A 20,072-nucleotide genomic window follows, 5' to 3' on the forward strand; every position below is an offset into this window, starting at 1 on the left:
TAAAGTTCTGAACTAAAACTCAAATGGAATTCTCTCAAAGTGTATTAGCATTTACATTTCCCTCAAGGTAAAGCAGAAGAAGTTTTTAATGTCCTTAGAAACATGCGGGGTGGTCTATTTCTAGACCGTTGATGATTCATCTACTTTTGGGGAGAGGGACACATTCTTAAAATACGTGATGCTCCGCACTTTGCTGTTTAGTACCTTATTCATTTTTTCTTGCAACTTTCGCATTTGGTGTGTTAGCAGAATTTATCTCTACAAAGCAGGGAGCTATGTATGTGAAAGTGCGTTATCAGAAAATGATGATGTCAGGAACCTGCATAACAAGAGGCACATGGCAGCGCTGATCTCCGCCTGCTCCTCTGCAGTCACTTTTGCGTCATTTTGTGGGGATTATTAACCGGAAGGGGGGAAATGAAGTAAAATATATAACTTTAAAAGGTTTCTAAAAATATTTAAACAAACCCATAAAAAGGTAATAAAATGTGTGAATGAAAATTATACTGTGGTGTTTTTTTCTGGTTTGTTTTACTTTAATTTTGGTTAATTTATCCATTTATTTGCAAAGCAATTACTTTCAAGGATGGCAAGAATGTCCTCACAAAACCTTAATTCAGGAATTTAGGCAAATGTGGATTTAATTGATTTTATACAGTTACTAGAGGCCCGATGCAAGAAATTTGTGCAAGAGTAGGCCTTCCTCCCCCTGGTTGCCTGCACCAGCTTTCCTCTGGCACCCAGACCCAGGCTTCCCTTGCAGCCCTGGCTTCATCTGGAAGGACATCTGTTCTAATTAGCATATTATGCTTTTATTATTATAAATAACATGTCTCAAATAACAACAATAACCCCACAGCCAACAACAAAAGAATAAAATATCTGTGACTCCTCTTTCTACTTAATCGACTAATATTTCACAGATTCAGTGCCCGATTGGTGCCTATGGAAGTAAAAATGATACAATGCCTCACAATATTAGTACTACAGATTTACAGAAACTTGTAACAAAGCATGTGTTAACATTATTTGAACCTTAATTTTGAGAGGGAAAATTTAAACATGATTTTTAAAAGTCATGTTTAATTTCTTCCATTCAATAATAATATAGCAAAAATGTTCTTAGATTCTTTCAAAAACCATTTAATGCAATGCAATATTTGTATAATTATACATAAAGATAAAATGATTGTTTAACAATTGTAGAGTTCATGCATTTTAGTAAGTTTGTTTGAAATTGTAAAGTCAAATCAGTTATTGAGAATTTATTGGCATTTCCAACTCAAGAAAAATGATGACTTAACTTATTTTACATTTGTTTCTATTAAGTACTTTAATTTAAAAATAGGTAAATCATTTCTGCTTTAATATTTCCATCAGATCATGATTATGGTTATATGGTTTTAAAAACCTATTAAATCATCAAGTACTATTTTAGAATTCCAAGACTGCTTCAAACTTGCCAAGCTTATAAGAGAAAAGCACTTATTTCTGTTTCTTTTCTAGAAATGAAAAAATTTCTTCTTTACGCAAGGCGTTCTGAGATCAGAGGAGTGGATATTGACAACCCGTATTTTAACTTTATCACGGCATTTACGGTCCCTGATATTGATGATGTTACTGTGATAGACTTCGATGCATCTGAAGAACGTTTATACTGGACAGATATTAAAACACAAACCATTAAACGTGCTTTTATTAATGGAACTGGACTAGAAACTGTTATTTCAAGAGGTAAAACATTTTCACGTTACAATTTTTAAAAAATGTGTTATTCACTTAGCAATTAGCACAAGGCTCTTTTGTGCTCTTTTCCTATTATCCAATTCTATGTTGTTAATTAAGTTGGAACTGATTATTCAGAGATGTAATAACATGCTGTGTCCTAACAATCGTGGGATGTTATAATTATGTTGCACATAGTGTGATAACTACAAATCTAGTTTCACAAGAAGAAAAAGTTCCAGAACAGATCTCCTTAAAATGTACAGATTTCTAAATAAACAGGTTAAAAGACTCCTATTTGCTAATGGGGCATAGTTATATTTGCATAAAAATATAGGTTATTGGGAAGGGCTGGTTTCCCCCTCTGACTCAAGTTTATTATCAACTTCCTTTTGCATATCATTCTATAGAACTAGACTACACAAATGAGATAGGGAACCTGGTCCTATCCACCTCCCGGCCCAACAGGTTGAATCATAGGTTCTCGGTAAATATTGTTGGATTAGCCATTAAAAAATAATAATAACTTTTCCCAAAGGAGAAAACATAGCTGAAGTGAGACATACATATAAATGTAAATATTTAGCATTGAATTATCTTAATCTTTGCTTAAATTTTGGTATATTGTGATTTCTGGATCAGTTATTACTTTATTGAGTGAATCTTAATTGAGCATCTGCTGTTTGCTATGACTGCAAAATGGGAAAACAAAGACAAACAAACAAACAAATAAAAAAGTGTTTCTCTTCAATTTCATGTCCCCAAGCATAATAGAGAGATTTGGAGGAGGATGGAGAACAGGATAATCAGTAATCCATATAGATATTTTAAACTCCTATGCTTTGAAGCATACTGAAAATTAGAACTTATTTGAGCAATAAATCAATCTTTTAAAGAAAGCAGTAAGTACAGGTTTTAAAACCACAGTGCTTTTCAAGAGTTTCCACACATAATACTAAAAGCTGGCTTGAGTACCACTAACGCACTTTTATTTATGCTAGCTCTCAGGTTAGTACTCTTAAAGCAAGGTGAATGAATTGGTTATAAGCTTGTTCAAATATTTATTTCAAAATTGCCATAAGAGGAGAACCTTTCAAAAAAAAAAGTGAATGCAAAGATTTCTTCTTTTGCAGAATATTTATCAGGGAACATAGTGAGATAATCATTGTTAGATTAGATTTAAAAGACTGCCTAGGTAATGGTCATTACAAATCGCAAGAGACCAGTTAAAGGGCATTGGTGCCTCCCAAAACTGACAGTCTGATAAAAATTTGTTCCAACACTTTTTAAATATTCCCTCAAAAGCTCTGTTAATTTTATAAGGTAATAAAGATTCTACTTCAAAAAAATTGGGGGAACAATTTTCTGTCTCTAATAACAGATTAGTAACTATGAGTAATTTGGTGAGTTTATCTTTGAAAAAAATCACAAGGACTAAATTCCATTTAGCAGATTGTATGTATAATTCTTAAACAAAATTTAAGCAATAATATTTTCTCACTAATAATACATATATTTTTTAGGATCAATCATAATTAACTGTCATTTTTACAAATATTGGAATATTTCCTATAGGGTAAGTAATTGAAGGAGAGCTAGTATATGAATAGAATGGAGCCCAGAATGAGAGGGATGTGTTGTACAAACTGATGGAACAAAAGAAATAGAAACTAAATCATGCCAGCCTTTATGGGATAAGTTGTTGATTTTTATGTTAATACTGAAAATAGTGAGAACCAAGGAAGTCTTCTAAGGAGGGTGCGGCTACATGATTAGCTTTGCCTTTGGAAAAGGTCATAATAGCTATTACGTTTAGTAGAGATTTAAGAGATCAGGGGTGGGTTGGTAGGTGAGCAGTGAACTTCCCAAGACAAGTAAGTTGGTCGGTATAGTGATTTTAGTAAGAGATGATAGAAGCCTGGACTAGAGTGCAAACACCAACTAGTGAGATGCGGAAAGATTATAGAGATATCAAAGAATAAAAATAAAAAGTAATTCAATTGAATATGAAGGTTGAAGAAGAAGAGCAATGTAGAAGCATTATTCTCTCATTTCTAACCCCACAAGTTGCATGGCGTTCCTTTTTTTCTGTCTTCTACAGAGAAACCTTTTTTGAGGACTGATATATCTTTCTATTAATAGAACAGCTTAAGATGAACTTTTGATAGTTCAGCTTCTGAACTCATCAAAGTCTCTCCTTCCTGCCAATAATTGTACTTTATTGTATCCTTTCATCTTTTAAATTCCCTGTGAGTGACTCTCAGACCTTTCTCTTACTTCTTACATTATTGGCCTCTGTATTTTCTTACGTCTAGCCTTCCTCTATTGGACATTTTCTTGAGATACTTTCTTTTCTACTTTCTCTTCAACTAGCCTTCCTCTATTGGACATTTTCTTGAGATACTTTCTTTTCTACTTTCTCTTCAACTAAGTCTAATGTGAAACCATGTTCAAAAATCAGACCCCAAACCAGCCTTTATATTTTCCCCCAAGCAGAGCATTTTCTGAGGAAATCACTGGGGCTCTTTAGGGATAGCTTTCATGACGGAGACTGGAAACATTTTGCTTGCTTTGCCATTCTCCATATCCTGAAAAACTAGGTTGTCCTTACTTTCTGTATTCCCCACATGAGCTATTTGTCATAGTGGTTTTTGTAGGTATACTTTGTGTAAGGATAAATACTAATACATGACTACAGGCACATTCATTGTCTAAATTAACAAATATCTATGCACAATTATATCATATATACATATATATGTATATTTGCATCGTTACAAAAACAAAGGTAATTTTACTCTAAGAAGAAATGAATGGCTATAACAATTCCTGGCAAATGTTCTTGTAATAGACTGAAGCCCTGCTTTCTGGGGACAACTAATTCTTATACTTGAGTGTAACTGAATGGCCCAAATATTTTTTAGTTATTCATGTTCTAAGGTATATTTTTCCAATGTGATGAATGACTTAGCTGGCATTGATGTGACAAATACCATTATCACATTTAATCTTGAAAACCTGTTATTAAAATTATTTCAGTTCTGTAGATGAGAAAATTTAAGTTCACAGCAGCTCAAACTCTGCTTCAAATGTAAGTAAAAGATAGAGACAAATTCACACTTAGGATTACATGTTTAGAGCTTCTGTCATCCTCATCCTATCTAATAATAGAGAAACATGGTAATTAACCATAACTTCGCTACCCTTCCCATTGGCTAATCAGTGAGATATGCAAATTAACTGCCAACCAAGATGGCAGCCGGCAGCCAGGCAGCTGAAGCGAACAGGAGGCTTGCTTGTTCCAGTGATGGAGGAAGCCAAGGTTCCCCGCCTGCTGCTGCCGGCCTCTAAGCTGCACTCTAAGAAACAATGTTGCAATTATAGAAGCTAAACAAACCCCAGAAACCTGCTTTCAGCCAGCCGGGCCTCAGAGCTGGAGTTGCAACAGTGTTTCAATTATAGAAGCCAAACAAACCCAGATACCTGCTTTCAACAGCCGAGGTCTAAGAGCTGGAGCCGAGCCTCAGAGCTAAAGCCAGCTCTCAGTTCCAGTGACAGCCATAGAAGGTAAATAAATCCAAGAATTAAAAAAAAGAAAGAAAAAAAGGAGAGGTTGGGAGCTTCAGTCACCCGCCAGCCTGAAAATAGCCCTCAGCCCCTCACCCAGACTGGCCAGGCACCCCAGTGGGGACCCCCACCCTGAAGGGGGCGTGACCAGCTGCAAACAGCCATCATCCCCTCACCCAGGCTGGCCAGGCACCCAAGCGGGACCCCCACCCTGATCTGGGACACCCTTCAGGGCAAACCAACCGGCCCCCACCCATGCACCAGGCCTCTATCCTATATAGTAAAAGGGTAATATGCAAACCGACCCTAACAGCAGAAGGACTGGGAATGACTGGTCACTATGACACACACTGACCACCAGGGGGCAGACACTCAATGCAGGAGCTGCCCTCTGGTGGTCAGGGCGCTCTCAAATGGGAGGAGCTCTCCTCAGCCACAAGCCAGGCTGATGGCTGCCAGTACAGTGGTGGTGGTGGGAGCCTCTCCTGCCTCCTCAGCAGCGCTAAGGATGTCCGACTGCAGTTTAGGCCTGCTCCCCGCTGGCAAGTGGACATCCTCCGAGGGCTGCCGGGTTGCCAGAGGGATGTCTGATTGCCATCTTAGGCACAATCCCCTGGGGAGCGGGCCTAAGCCAAAAGGTGTTCATCCCCTGAGGGGTCCCAGACTGCGAGAGGGCACAGGCCAGGCTGAGGGCCCCTCCCTCCCCGCTGAGTGCACAAATTTTTGTGCACCAGGCCTCTAGTTACTCTATAATAAGAGGACTCAGGACTTCATCCCAATTGTCTAGGAATTGTCTTTTTAAAATAGTCCCTAGTTCTATTGCCTCTTGAGTACTGTGTACTGCCCAGAATAATACCTTATTGGATAAAAGGTTCCCCCCAAAACTCTCAAGTATTTCTTGTAATTGACATAGTAAGAAAAAAAGAAATTAATATACCTTAGATTTCCTAATAGAAGTTAGGGGTAATATAGACTTTTCAGATTTGTATATTTCATTATTTTATTTTATATACTTTTTATTCCTCATACAGTGCTTTGAGGTAAATGCTACTTTCTGCTCTTAAAAATGAGGAAGCATTTTGTTTAGTTTACAAAACAGAAAAGCTTTTTTACATCCAAGTTTGAATTAGGCCTGTTGGGTCCTACGCTATCCTCTTTTTCACTAAGTTTCCCTTTCTTTTACACATAAGGAAACTCAGTAAGGTGGGGAACTGAAGGGTTAATATAATGACAAGGTTTGTGCATTACATGGTTTTCCAGTGTTCCCTTAATATACACGCGGTACACTCTGCAGAGCTCATCTAGTAGTACCTGGGTGAAGAGTCAGGGTTAGACCACATGCTTTCATTGTTTATTCTGAAATATTAAGGAAAAGCTTTCAGAGGTATGTTGGCAGCTTTATGAGATTCCAGACCATTGTCAATAGAACCACTTTTTTTTTTTAAATAGGAAAAGACGTCTGATGTATCTGGTTATTCTAGGGCAAAGTATAAATTGCTTGTCTTTGAAAAATTAAGGACTCAGTTTTAGGCAAGTGCCATTACTATCTGAATGAATTAAAGAGTTAGGATGAGTTAGCCAGAAGTTAAAATGAATAAAAAATGAATATGAATTTGAAGTGTACCTGTTTATTTCTATAAAGAATATTCTCGTATGTGCTAAGAAATTATCATATAATCATATGCTTTTCTAAATTGCAAAAATATAAGCCATTTAAAACACATATTTTAACACATTATGTAAAATTTAATTCCCAATGTAACTTTGAATCTAATTGGACCTATTTCAGATTAGATTTCCATCAGTACTAGAAATTGTTATCTACTTTTGCCAACAATTGTTTGTCAGTAAGTACTAAAGATTCATTCATTCCCTCTAGTTTGCAAGTTTAATTTTACCCGGTAATAAAAATGCTTAGAAAATAAAAACTATTGTGAAAATTGCCCCAGAGAGAATGAAATAAATGAAAACAGGTCAGTAATAACAGTGAGAGCTAGATTTCAGAAACAGGCTATGAATTAAAGTAGAAAGTTTGGAAGGGGAACATCTGTTGTTTTGCCTATTCCTGAATAGAATTTTCAATTTTTACTTTTATGCAAGAGGCCTTTTGGTGAAAGAATGTCAACATCTGTGATTTTTTTTAAAGGAATAAAAAGAAAGTAAAAAATGACACATAAATGTCATCCCCTTGAGAACTGTGTCTCTAGTTTAGAGCAATAGTTGCTAAATAAGACATACTTCTATGTTTATTCATTATCTTTTAGTTTGAAACATATAAGGCTATTTAATTTTATTCCATGGGCTTTTTTTTTTTTTTTTGCTTTTTTTTTTAAACACCATATCCTGGATTCTGTATCTGGGACATTGAATGGATTGGGCAATGGCTATTATTTAACTGAGACAGTCCATAATCTCAAGGCTCTTCATATCTGATGAAAGAATGAGTTAAACAATTAACTAAATTATAAGGATAAATGAAATGAGGCATTTAATATGGGTGTAAACCACTTCTCACAGGGAGCACTGAGTTCTTAGGGTACATGGGATTACCAGAGTTCCCACTTAGGAAGTTGTAGTCTACCTAGGCCTTGGGGGGAATGGTAGTAAAATCTATCCAGGTTGAGATGTCAGTAGGCACAAATGCCTGGACACTTCAAAGAAGAGGAAGTAGTTAGGGGTCTTTGGACCTTGGAGAAGAGTAAAGTAGAAGGTTAACATGATGGAAGAATACAGGAGGTCTTATAACAGGGGGATGAGCTGTTATTATTATTTTTTCCCCACAAGGTAATGGAGAGCCCCTGATGACTTTTACAGATGTGTGCAGGTAATTCAATCTCTTTGGATGATAAACCAGGTGGATACCGGGAAGTTAGTTTGGATACGTGAGAAACCATAGGTAAAGATACAAGTAGAAAGTTATAGAAATGTTCTAAATCTGAAATAAAAATTAGACTAGAATAATGAGAAGTATAAGAAGGTGTGGACACCAAGTGTATGGCAGTTGTAGAAGTAATTAATCCTGATGATGGAGTGCGGTGAAATTGACCAGATAGTTGGAAAGATGTTGGGGATATGGATCTAGATGAGAATAAAGGAAGGAGGCTTGCTTTATCATCAGTAAGTTGGATAGGAATAATTATAGGCTAGGGCATTAAGAGATAGCAAGATTATAAAGATTTGAGATATTTGTTAAAACTTACAAAATCAAGAGTTGGGAGGGCGTAAAATTAGGGTGAGCGTAGAAGGCTTCTGAAGTATTTTTAATGTTATATTTAAGTTGGATCATTCATTTATGGATGTATTATTAATTTGTATAGCATATAAAAATATCTATCTATATATATATATATATATATATATATATATATATATAGAGAGAGAGAGAGAGAGAGAGAGAGAGAGAGAGGAGAGAGTTAGTTGGAATCTCCTTTGAAGGCATGCCTAATTTCCTGTAGAAAGTGTTTGTGTTCACCCTCAAGATGCTCATGTCAGTAGGTCCAGTTCATAGGAAAAACATAAATAAGAGTATTGACAAGCAGTTCTTTTGCATACAGAATTATCTACATGTTAACCAATTTTTGTTCTTATCCCTCACCCCTTTCATCTTGGGCCTTCCTTCTGTGATCATTTCTCTTCTCTCTGAATTACATCTTTTAATGTTCCTATAGTTTAATGATAATCTATAATCTGAAAAGATTTTTAGCCTTCATTTATGAAAGATACTTTTAAAACTCGTGGTAAAATACACATCATAAAATTTATCATCTTGACACTTTTTAAATATACAGTTCAGTAATGTAAGTCCATTCACATAGTGCAACCAATCTCCTGAAGACTTCTTCTGGCAAAACTGAAACTCTATACCCATTAAACAACAACTCCCCAGTCCATCCTCCCTCCAACCCCTGACAACCACCATTCTACCTTCTGTGTCTAATTTGTCTACTCTAGGTGTCTCATATACATGGGGTCATATAGCATTTGTCTTTTTGTGAATGGCTTACTTCACTCAGCATAAGGTTTTCAAGGTTCATCCATACTGTAGCATGTGTCAGAACTGCCTTTCTTTCTAAGACTGAATAACATTTCATCGTATTTCACATGTTTCACATGTTTATACATACATTTGTTGTTGGATATTAGCATCATTTCCTCCTTTTGGCTATTGTGAAAAGTGCTCAGATGAACAGAGGTGTGCAGATATCTCTTTGAGACTCTGCTTTCAATTCTTTTGGGTATAAAAGTCATACACTACTTAACCATGGGGATACGTCATTAGGATATTTCATCATTGACCAGACATCAAAGAATGTACTTACACAAACCTGGATGGTATAGTATACAACTGTAATTGTATGAGATATACTTTCACAGGACTGGTAGTGCAGTAGATTTGTTTGCACCAGTACCCACCACAGACATGTGGGTAATGGTAGTGTGAGCTCTGACTTAAGCTTTGATTGCTTAACACACCCATTTCAAAGAGGCATCCCCTTCTGGAAAGCTATCTTGAAGGAACTCATTGTCAGCTGCACAAGATAAAGAATCAGGCCACCTCTCTGGGCCGAGGCTCCTTCTTTTGGAGATCTTGGTTGATTTCCCTAACTATTTAGGGTACTTTTTATTCTATTCTTGTGCTTTAAATTCTCATTCTTATGTTTCAAATTCACCAATAAAGAGTGAGTCCTTGAAACCCAAGGACCCATCCCTGATCCCAAAAAAAGTGAAAGCCCAGGACCCTGTGTGCAGTGTGCTCTCCCCACCAACCTTACTGTGTGCCTTCTGGTGTGCACTGAGCATTTCTGAGCCTGTAAGTAATAAACTTTTTTACTTCAAGGTTTGCTAATGGTTACTGCTCAAGGGTGTCTTACAACTGTAATAAGAACCCAAAGGGTCTGTCCAGTTGCACCACTGCTTTAGAGAGGGGAAGTGTCTGTGGAAAGCTCACCAGGACCCAGGTGAGTGCCTTCAGGCATTTGTATCCAATAGCATTACTATCAATAGACTGAGAACAGCAAAAAATAGCAATGCCTTGTGCCACCACGTTAGACGGCTGTGATGTCACTACGGCTAAAATGTCACTGGGTAACAGGAATTTTTAGCTCCATTGTAATCCTATGGGACCACCTTCATATATGCGGTCTGTCCTTGACCAAAATATCATTATGCAGTCCTTGACTTTTTACCCAAAAGTGGAATTGCTGGATCATAAGGTAATTCTATTTTTAATTATTTGAGGAACTGCCATACTGTCTCCCACAGAGGCTGTACCATTTCACATTCCTACCAATAATACACGCACATGTTCCAATTTTTTCAAATCCCTCTTAGCACTTGTTTTTTTCTAACTTCTTTTAAAAATTTGTTTTGTTGTTTAGTAGCCATTCTAATGAGTGTGAGGTGGTAACTAATGGTGGTTTCGATTTGCATTTCCTAATGATTAGTGATGCTGAGCGTCCTTTCATACTGGCATTTCTATATCTGTTTTTGGATAAATGTATATTCAAGTCCTGTGCCCCTTTGTAAAGAAAATTATTTGGGTGTTTGTTGTTATAGTATAATAATTGTGTTGACTATAAATTCCAAGTTCAGAGCTGTTTTCTTTCAATCTTCTCCAGATATCATTCCACTATCTTGTGGTATCCCTCATTGCTATATTGAACCTCCATGTTTATCTAATTGTTATTCCTTTTAGGTGTTTTTCTCTTCTTTTCTCTTTAGCTACTTTTCATGTTTTATTTTTCCTCATGACAATATTTTTTTATTTAGCCACTAAGAGTCTTGTGCCTCCTATGAGGTCATGTCTTTCATCAACCTGGAGAGAAAACAAAACACCCTCAAATGTTCTCTCTTACCATTTTCTCTAACCCAGTCTCTGTATCCCCGCCTTTAGAAACTGACTACATGTGCAAGATAGTTCATTGTAACCTCCAATTCCTCTGATTGTTTTATTTCTCTGTGTTGGCTCTGACTAATGTCCTTCGATTTGCATTGCAGTTCACTAGTTAATCTGCCTAAGCTGCTAGTTAATGTCCCTGATACTTTATATATATATTGTATTTTTAAATATATATATATATATATATATATTGTATTTTTAAAACTATGTAAAAGTTACTTTTGGTTCTCATTTATATCTTAGGATTATTTCAAAGCATATTTTTCTTTTAAAATATTCCACTCATTTTTCTTTATCTTACACAGAACTTCCACTCAGCCAGTCTTCCTGTGGTTCTGGATGATGTCCATTCCGTCTTTTAGTTGTATTTTTGAAGTGGTTGTTCGAGGCAGCAAACTCCGGTGTTTACCTATGCCGCCATCTTGGTTTCTTACACATAATAATTTAAAAAACATTTTATTTTAAAATATTCTCCTTTTGGAGCAGGCCAATTATTTTTCCCCAGTGACCCATCACTGAGGACTTACACCCTTCGGGTAATACCTGAGTGTGTCCTTGTTTAGCTCTCCTACTCTTTGTGAGTTTAAGGTCTGAACCCTCTGAACTGAGCAACTAACTACAAATCCACGAATCCCTAGAGTCTCATTGCAAGGTTTTGCCCCTATGGCTACACAAGCCTCTGTATTGTCTTTTTTTTTAAGATATTTTTATTGATTTCAGCTCACACATCTTAAAATTGTAGATTGTGCATGTTATGAATGTACTCATCAGTTCATTAATGATATTTATTTTGAAGGTGATTTGTATATATTTGAGGATGAGAGCTATAAAGATAAATTAGCAAGGACCCTGCCCTCAAGAAGTATAGGTGATAGTAGTAATATGTCAGCAAATAACTATCACATTACATTGAAAGACATTGGCCAGATAATTCCTTATAGGTTGGAAAGGACAGGACACCTTTGGAAATCTGAAAGCACATCAATATGATTGACATGTAAGGTAATTGTTAAAAATAGTGAGAAATATGATTGGGAAGGTAGTTATATTCATATTATATAGAAAGCCAAGCTAAGGAATTTAGACATCACTTTCTAAGTGGCTGGAAGCAATGGAATACCATGGGGCAAACAAAGGTCATGATCCAGAGCTCTCTAGTTAGAAAAATAACCTGGCAGCAACTAAATCAACTGCGTAAAAGAGGAAAAAGACTGGATGCTATTGTGGTATTAAAGATAGAAGTAGATTTGGGAGAGCATGAACCATATAATTGGCAAGGACTAAATAGGTATTAATAGATTACATTGGCTAGCTTTCCAGTTTAACAGTGCACTGTATTCTCTAGGATGTGATTAGGACTCAATCAGAAATAAATTTTGAGCAGCAGAGACAGCCAAAACAAAAAACAAAAAAAAAACAACTAAACAAAACAAAAAACAACAACCACAAAAAAACAACACTACTTTGGGTAGCCATGTATTTTAGAGGAAATAAAAACTAATTTCATTATTCTTGCCAATACCAAGCAATCCAGAGTAAAAATAGAGAAGATATTAAGTCCTTGGATTGGCAAAGTAGCCCTCCACCCTGCATTAAGGTACACAAATACATATCATATAATAAAATATTCACAGAAATCCTATGTGTTATCTATAATTAGCCTAATCTATATATATATATAAAATGGCTAATCTGCTAAGTGTCCATCTGTATAATGATGTCACATAGCAATGCCTAGATTCCTCTCCCTAGCAACTAGTCTCCTTGCATTTTCTTCAGCCCAGAAACACGATTTGCTTTATACCCAGGTAGAAACATTTTACACTTTAACCAAATGTCTGTGAAGCATTTTCCCATGCCTCATCTCATTTGATCCTCACAGAAGTCCTGGAGGAGATAGATAAGAGACTCAGTGGAATCCTATTTTCTTTTCATTAGCCAGAAAACAGAGATTTAGAAAGCTTAGAAACTTGAGCCGACTGAAAAGAAGTAAGAAATGGTGGACCTTAAAAATGACTTCAGGTTTTCTCACTGCAGAGAATATAGTCAAACACTGCTGCAGTTAAATATTTTACCCTTTGTTCTCCCTGCGTGATCTACAATAATAATCTGCTTCATGTTGATATTTACTGCTGTATTGCTGACAGTTACCTGAAAGAGAAGTTGGTATGCTTCACTGGGCTGGAAAAAGTTTAGCTACATCAGAAAGCAGGTCTAATTAAGCGAGTTTATTCTATATATATAAAAGGCTAAGTTGACTCGCGCATGCGTGATACATATAAAGCTTTTGCTGGCGCTAATTGCATGCATGTGTTTTGATCTGCAATTGTCAATCGTGAATTTGGTTGACACTTCTATTATAGAGAAAGGGCAAATAGCAATATTAAAACATTTCCTCTAATTAATTTCCTTTCAATGTGCACAAATTCGTGCACTGGGTCACTAATTTTCCTGTAAGAGGCCAAAATTTAAGTGACTTGATTAAAAACAAAAAACAGGTACACAACCTAAAACATGAAGCCAGGTCTCATTATAATACTATCTATCTCTCAGCAACCAATTAACTCCAGAGAGTGAAGGAGAATGAGGAATAAATATCCTGGATGGGGCAAATAATGAAGTATCAGACATGGCAGATTGAATTTTACAGAGGTGTTGTATTACTTTCTTTTCTTTCTTTCTCTCTCTCTCCTTTTTTTTTTTTTTTTTTTTTTTAGAAAAGAAGGAAGTGGGTAGGTTAAATAAAAATAAATTTCAAATTTTGAATTTAGAAATGAAGTTCACATTCAAAATCCACCAATATACCAATAAATTAATGATGAAAGGTAAGTTGCAGAGTGAGAGGGTGTTGATTAGAGTTACTGAAACATGAGAAATACCTTCTAAGGGCACCGTCATTAAAACTTATTTAGAAACAATTCAAGGATTTTTGAGCAGGAAAGTCAGCGTGGTCGACATTCCAGGAAATCTGCTGTGGTGGAGGTCCCCAGGCCAACACTACACTTTAGAGCTGACCCAGAACTGCCAGGCCTCTGTGTTATGTTTTGCTATGTTTAATTTTCAACCAGTTGGCAATCTGGAGCCTTCCCTTTAAGGTGCAAATCTAGCTTTGTGGCATTTTTTGAAAATGTTAAATAGGAAGATGTAACAATTCAATGAGGTAAGTGGCAGTGGCTATGGGGTTCTGGAGGCACTTAGATTGGAGCCTCTGCTTGGAACAGTGTAGCCGCAAGGGGGAGCTAGTTAGAACTTTCAGACTCTTGCCTCTTGCCACACCTGCTGGGTCAGCATCTTCATTTTAACAGTCTCCAGCTGCTTTGTAAGCTTGAGTAACACAGATGGGTCTAGAGAACTCAGAAGGTACATTCCGCGAACACATTTTTTAAGTTTTGTAAAATCAAGGCAAGGCCAAGTTAGAGTTATAAAATGCCGCAGGTAGGGGACTAAATGGCCTACTTTACATGTTAATATGCTGAAAAGATTTTCTAGTATCTATCATTGTTAAGACTTTATTTTAATTTATTTCTTTAATTAAAATATGCAATTGTCTTTAAGCCTAAATTCCATCGCTTTTTTTAAATGCCTAATTGGATAATCAAGGAATAACAACCCAAATATTCATATTGGCTATAACGTACTGAAACTTAATTAGATTTCAGTAATTTCTGTAGAATCCACGATGGAGGAATGTTAAAAAGGTTTTAGTTTCTTTGTTCATATCTTAGTCGGTTAACTTTCTATTTTGAAGGATGTTCAAGTCTATTAATTCTTTTAGGAAAGTTGAATTGTTTTATTTCATTTCAGTAACAAATTGGCACTTAAAACATAAAATAGCACATTTGTTGATGCTTCACAAGTACTTTCTCCTAACTAGAAAGATGTGCTACCAACTGGAGAAGCTATTACTCTAATTTGAATTTCGTCACCTTGGCCCATAGGACTGCAGCTTGTTTCTGCTGCTAAGTGTTTACTAGTGAATCATGGACTGTTAGTGTAATTTCAATGCTAATTGAGGTGTCAGGTTTCAAAACGGCTGGGCAGTAAGACATTAATGATTATTCATGTTTTAAGAAGGGCTGATGAGGGAATGCGATTACAATCTTGTACAATTTTGGCTAACAAATTAAAGTGTAAATTAAAATTTCCCTGAGACAGAAAATAACTTACTTGAAAAGCCGAAAGAATGAGAAACTTCATTTACTTTTAATTTTCTTTTTCCTGTTTTGTAGATATTCAGAGTATCAGAGGGCTAGCAGTGGATTGGGTCTCACGGAATTTGTACTGGATTAGCTCAGAATTTGATGAAACACAGATTAATGTGGCAAGACTAGATGGCTCTTTGAAAACCTCAATTATTCATGGAATTGATAAGCCACAGTGTCTGACAGCTCACCCAGTCAGGGGGTAAAGTATGATTATTTTTTAAGTTTTTCTAAAATTTCACACATCTTTGCTCTGATTTTATATTTAAAAAAAAACTTTATCACTCTGTAAATTATATAATTGTCTAACCACTATGCTGTATACTTGAAACTAATATAAAATAATATTTAATACCTACTGTACCTGAAAATAAAAAAAATATCTTAGTCTAATTAAGGGAACACATATATGTTATAGAGTCAGAAAAGCAAATGTGAATATGGAAATTGTAAATGGGATCCCTGGTTAGAGATTTTTGTTATTTGCATAAAATCAGATTCTTATACATTATTATAAAATCTCATTAATTTTTGTTTTTAAGGAATCACAATTTTTAAAATGCATGAAACAGTCAGTGATTTCTTTTCAAGAAAAAATTGTTAATAACATTTACCACATGTTGCTATCATAGATAGATTAGACTCTCCCATTTACTGGTTAGTCAGCATGTACCCACATAGAAAGCTTGTGTAGGGCTAAAATAAATTCTTTCTTCTTAGCACTTTCCATGGGAATGGTTGAAATGACAGTTCCTTTCTAAGAAGCCTGATTTATCAAAGCCAAGATAACTCAATATTGATGCATTACTTTTAATGGGAAGAATTTACTGTAGTCATAGTTAAATATTCAATTGTGAATGTAGGAGGTAAAAAGAAGTGAGATAGAAAATTGTCCTTCAGTTATAGGAAAAAGCAAGAGTGATGCTTTCTTCCCAGGCAAATAAGAAGGTTACTATAAGCAAGAGGCTCAACAATTTGGGACCTTCCTATAAGAAATTAACGCTGGGCCAAAAATTTACTTTAACATTGATTTTGTTCTTTCATGTATATTTCTAGTCAACAAGCAGATATACATCTAATATTTTTAATCCATATCTTTTTTGAATTAAGGAAACTTTACTGGACAGATGGAAACACAATCAACATGGCAAACATGGATGGCAGTAATAGCAAAATTCTTTTTCAGAATCAAAAGGAACCAGTGGGTAAGTTGTCTTTTGAATAATCACTGCAGTTTTTAATATATATTTTATTGATTTTTTTACAGAGAGGAAGGGAGAGGGATAGAGAGTTATAAACATCGATTAGAGAGAAACATCGATCAGCTGCCTCCTGCACACTCCCCACTGAGGACGTGCCCGCAACCAAGGTACATGCCCTTGACTGGAATCGAACCTGGGACCTTTGAGTCCGAAGGCCGACGCTCTGTCCACTGAGCCAAACCGGTTAGGGCATCACTGCAGTTTTTAATATGATAAAACTATATTATGCAATGTATCTCTGCTCTAGAACCTGAAAGAAAATATTACAGATTAGTAATAGAAATTAAATTAGGAAATTTTCAATCTTATTAAATTCATTGGGTCTATGTGGGGTAAGGAGAAAGCAATCTTTTTATGGATAAAAATAAAAGCCTTTTGATAAGAGTCTTTTTCAATAACTTAAGCACTGGAGTTGCTTAAAACTTAATGTAAGTAATAAATACCTTATTTTCACCGCTGAATGTCTGTGTTGTTACAGTGCCAATATATTGTACTGAGACTTCCCCATCATTATTTAATAGTTAGAATGATTTGAGGTTAAGTTGTTGCTATTTTATTTTCATTCACTCTCAGCTGTGTTCATTTAGTTTGTTTTTTTAACCTTTGCCAACCATTGTATATTATTTGTTAAAACACCATCATTTTCTTTTCAAATTATAATCACTCATCCCTCATAATTTCGAATATTTCTTTGAGAGGCAAGAATTATCATATTGCTTATTTGTCATCTCAGAATACCTTTTAAAAATTCCATAAATGAAACTGGATTTTGATGTTATGTTAAATGTGAAAATGATGGAATATACAAAAGAAAATAATTTTGAATTGCATATAGTATAGTTTTAGTTTGGGAGTAAAATCAATACACCATGAAGTTTTTAAACTTTTTTTTCAGTTTTAGAAATGTGGAAGTACACTTACTTAAAATAGGTTATTTTTAATAGTGATGATTTAATAAAGGTGTAGTATCAATAATATTTGCAATAAATAATTTTTTCATATATAAACATCTGATATAAAATGATACTTTAACAGCTCTTTTCCTTGGACTGTTCTAAAATTTGATACACAATTGAAATACAAAGTAGTGTTAGAAATTAAAGGTAAAATGAAATGCTGACATTTCTGTGTGGAAGATGATAGAACAAAAGAAACAAGGGCTCTAAAGATTGGGAGCCATACAGATGACTTACTTTGAACTAAACCAATTCAGTTAGCACTTATCTGGAGTTATTCAGAATATTTAAAATGTAAAAATGAGTATGCTGGAAATAGCACGTGCAAATAAAGTCCTTATATTGTAATGTAGTAGCTTTAGGTTACATGCTTGTTTCTTTAATGGGGAAAATCTTATCTTCTTTAATGCTCAATATCCATTTCTCTGCTCAAAATAAATTAAAGAAAAAAAAAACCTAACAGCTTATATAAGAAAAGTTTACAAGAAAGAAATTAGTGTTGCTACTTACACTTTATACTTGGTCCCTCTGGTGTTACGTGCCAAATGATATTTTAAGCGTATATAGATGGAAGACTCAACCTTTAATAACTAATATTAGATGTCTACTCCATGTCAGTTATTATTATACTAGAAGCCCATTGCAGGAGGATTCTAGCCCCGCCAAGCCCCGCACTGCCAAGCCCCGCCCGCCCAGGGCCGCACACAGGGGTCCCGCGGGGCTTAGGCGGCTCGTTCACTCTGCCAAGCCCCGCTGCCCAGGGCCGCTCACAGGGGTCCCGCCTGGGGGCAGGGCTTAGGCGGCTCGTTCACTCTGCCAAGCCCTGCCGCCCAGGGCCGCACACAGGGGTCCCAGCTGGCAACGAGGCTTAGGCGGCACACGGGGACCTGGATGGCGGCTTGCACTGGTCCGCCCTGCCTGCAATATGCAAATTAGCCGTCATCTTTGTTGGCGGTTAATTTGCATATCATGCTGATTAGCCAATGGGAGGCATAGCGAAGGTACGGTCAATTACCATGTTTGTCTATTATTAGGTAGGATTTGAAAATTACTTTTAAATGAATCCAAAATCACAATTTTTCATTTTAATTTGTGCAAGATATATTACTTTACCAGAAAAAAACCCCACAGAATCTTTATTACAAAGTATACCTTAATTAGAAATGTGTATGTCTTTTGACTTAGAAATTTATTGAATAAACAGATTTTTTAGTATCAGATTTCTGTATTTGATCTATTGATAAGAATTTGACACTATCCTTCTCCTAAAGGGTGTCAGAAACTAAATCATTTTAGATTTCATTAAACTTAGTGACCTTGGGCAAATTACTATTTGCTCGTGGTGCTGGCTTTTCTCATCTGTAAAATAAAAAAAAATATATCTATTTTATAAAGTTCTCATGAGAATTGAATGAATAAAAGTTATGAGGAGCATGTCTGGCCTTTAATAGTAGAACCTTAAACAGAAGTAATGGAAGATACATTGGGTCCAATAGACTGGAATATGAATGATTTGATTGTCTGTTGTATTAAGAGTATAAATGAATTCAGTAAGAATAATCATAGAATAGAATTCATAGAAATTTAGCAGAAGAATACATGTTTTATTTTACAGTTTAAAATTCAATACTGTTTCCCTTTCTGATAGTTCATTATCGGTGCATAAAAATGCAGCTGATTTCTAGATATTTATTTTGTATCCTGCTACTTTACTGAATTAATTTACCAGTTCTAGTAGTTTATTGTGGGAACTTTTAGGATTCTCTACATATAGTATCATGTCATCTGCAAATAATGACAGTTTTCATTTTTCCTTTCCAACTTGGATATTTTTCATTTTATTTTTTTCTTGTCTGATTGATGTGGCTAGGACTTCCAGTACTATGATGAATAAGAATGGTGAAAGTAGACATCCCTGTGTTATTGTCTAATTTGTTGGCATAAGGGAAATGCTTTCGATTTTGCTCATTGAGTATGATGTTTGCTCTAGTTTGTTATATATGACCTTTATTCCCTTGAGGTATGTTCCTTCTATTCCCACTTTGCTGAGAGTTTTTATCATAAATGGGTGTTGGGTTTTATCAAATGATTTTTCTGCATCTAGAGATATGATCATGTGGTTTTTATTCTTCATTTTGTTTATGTGGTATATCACATTTATTGATTTGCACATATTGTACCAATCTTGTATCCCCAGAATAATCCTACTTGATCATGATCTCTGATCTTTTTCATGTATTGATGGATCCGGTTTGCTAATATTTTGTTGAGGACTTAAGCATCTATGTTAATCATGGATATCGGCCTATAATTTCTTTTTCTTTGTAGTGTCATTTTTTCTGGTTTGGGAATTAGGATAATGCAGGCCTCATAAAACGAACTTGGGAGTCTTTGCTCCTCTTTAATTTTTTGGAATAGTTTGAGGAAGATAATTGTTCCTTTTTCTCTGAATGTTTGGTAA

The 20,072-nt window shown here is 35.5% G+C and overlaps 1 protein-coding gene across 1 annotated transcript in view; it reads left to right on the forward strand.

Moving 5' to 3' along the window:
* LRP1B (LDL receptor related protein 1B) overlaps positions 1–20,072 on the forward strand; it is a 1,324,618-nt gene that overhangs the window by 778,841 nt on the left and 525,705 nt on the right. The window contains exons 25-27 of the mRNA XM_023752441.1: positions 1,507–1,734; positions 15,421–15,595; positions 16,504–16,598. Of these exons, the coding sequence (XP_023608209.1) occupies positions 1,507–1,734; positions 15,421–15,595; positions 16,504–16,598 (498 nt within the window). The remainder of the gene's footprint in view (positions 1–1,506; positions 1,735–15,420; positions 15,596–16,503; positions 16,599–20,072) is intronic.

The sequence above is a fragment of the Myotis lucifugus genome, unplaced genomic scaffold (assembly GCF_000147115.1).
Source record: "Myotis lucifugus unplaced genomic scaffold, Myoluc2.0 scaffold_32, whole genome shotgun sequence".
Taxonomy (NCBI): domain Eukaryota; kingdom Metazoa; phylum Chordata; class Mammalia; order Chiroptera; family Vespertilionidae; genus Myotis; species Myotis lucifugus.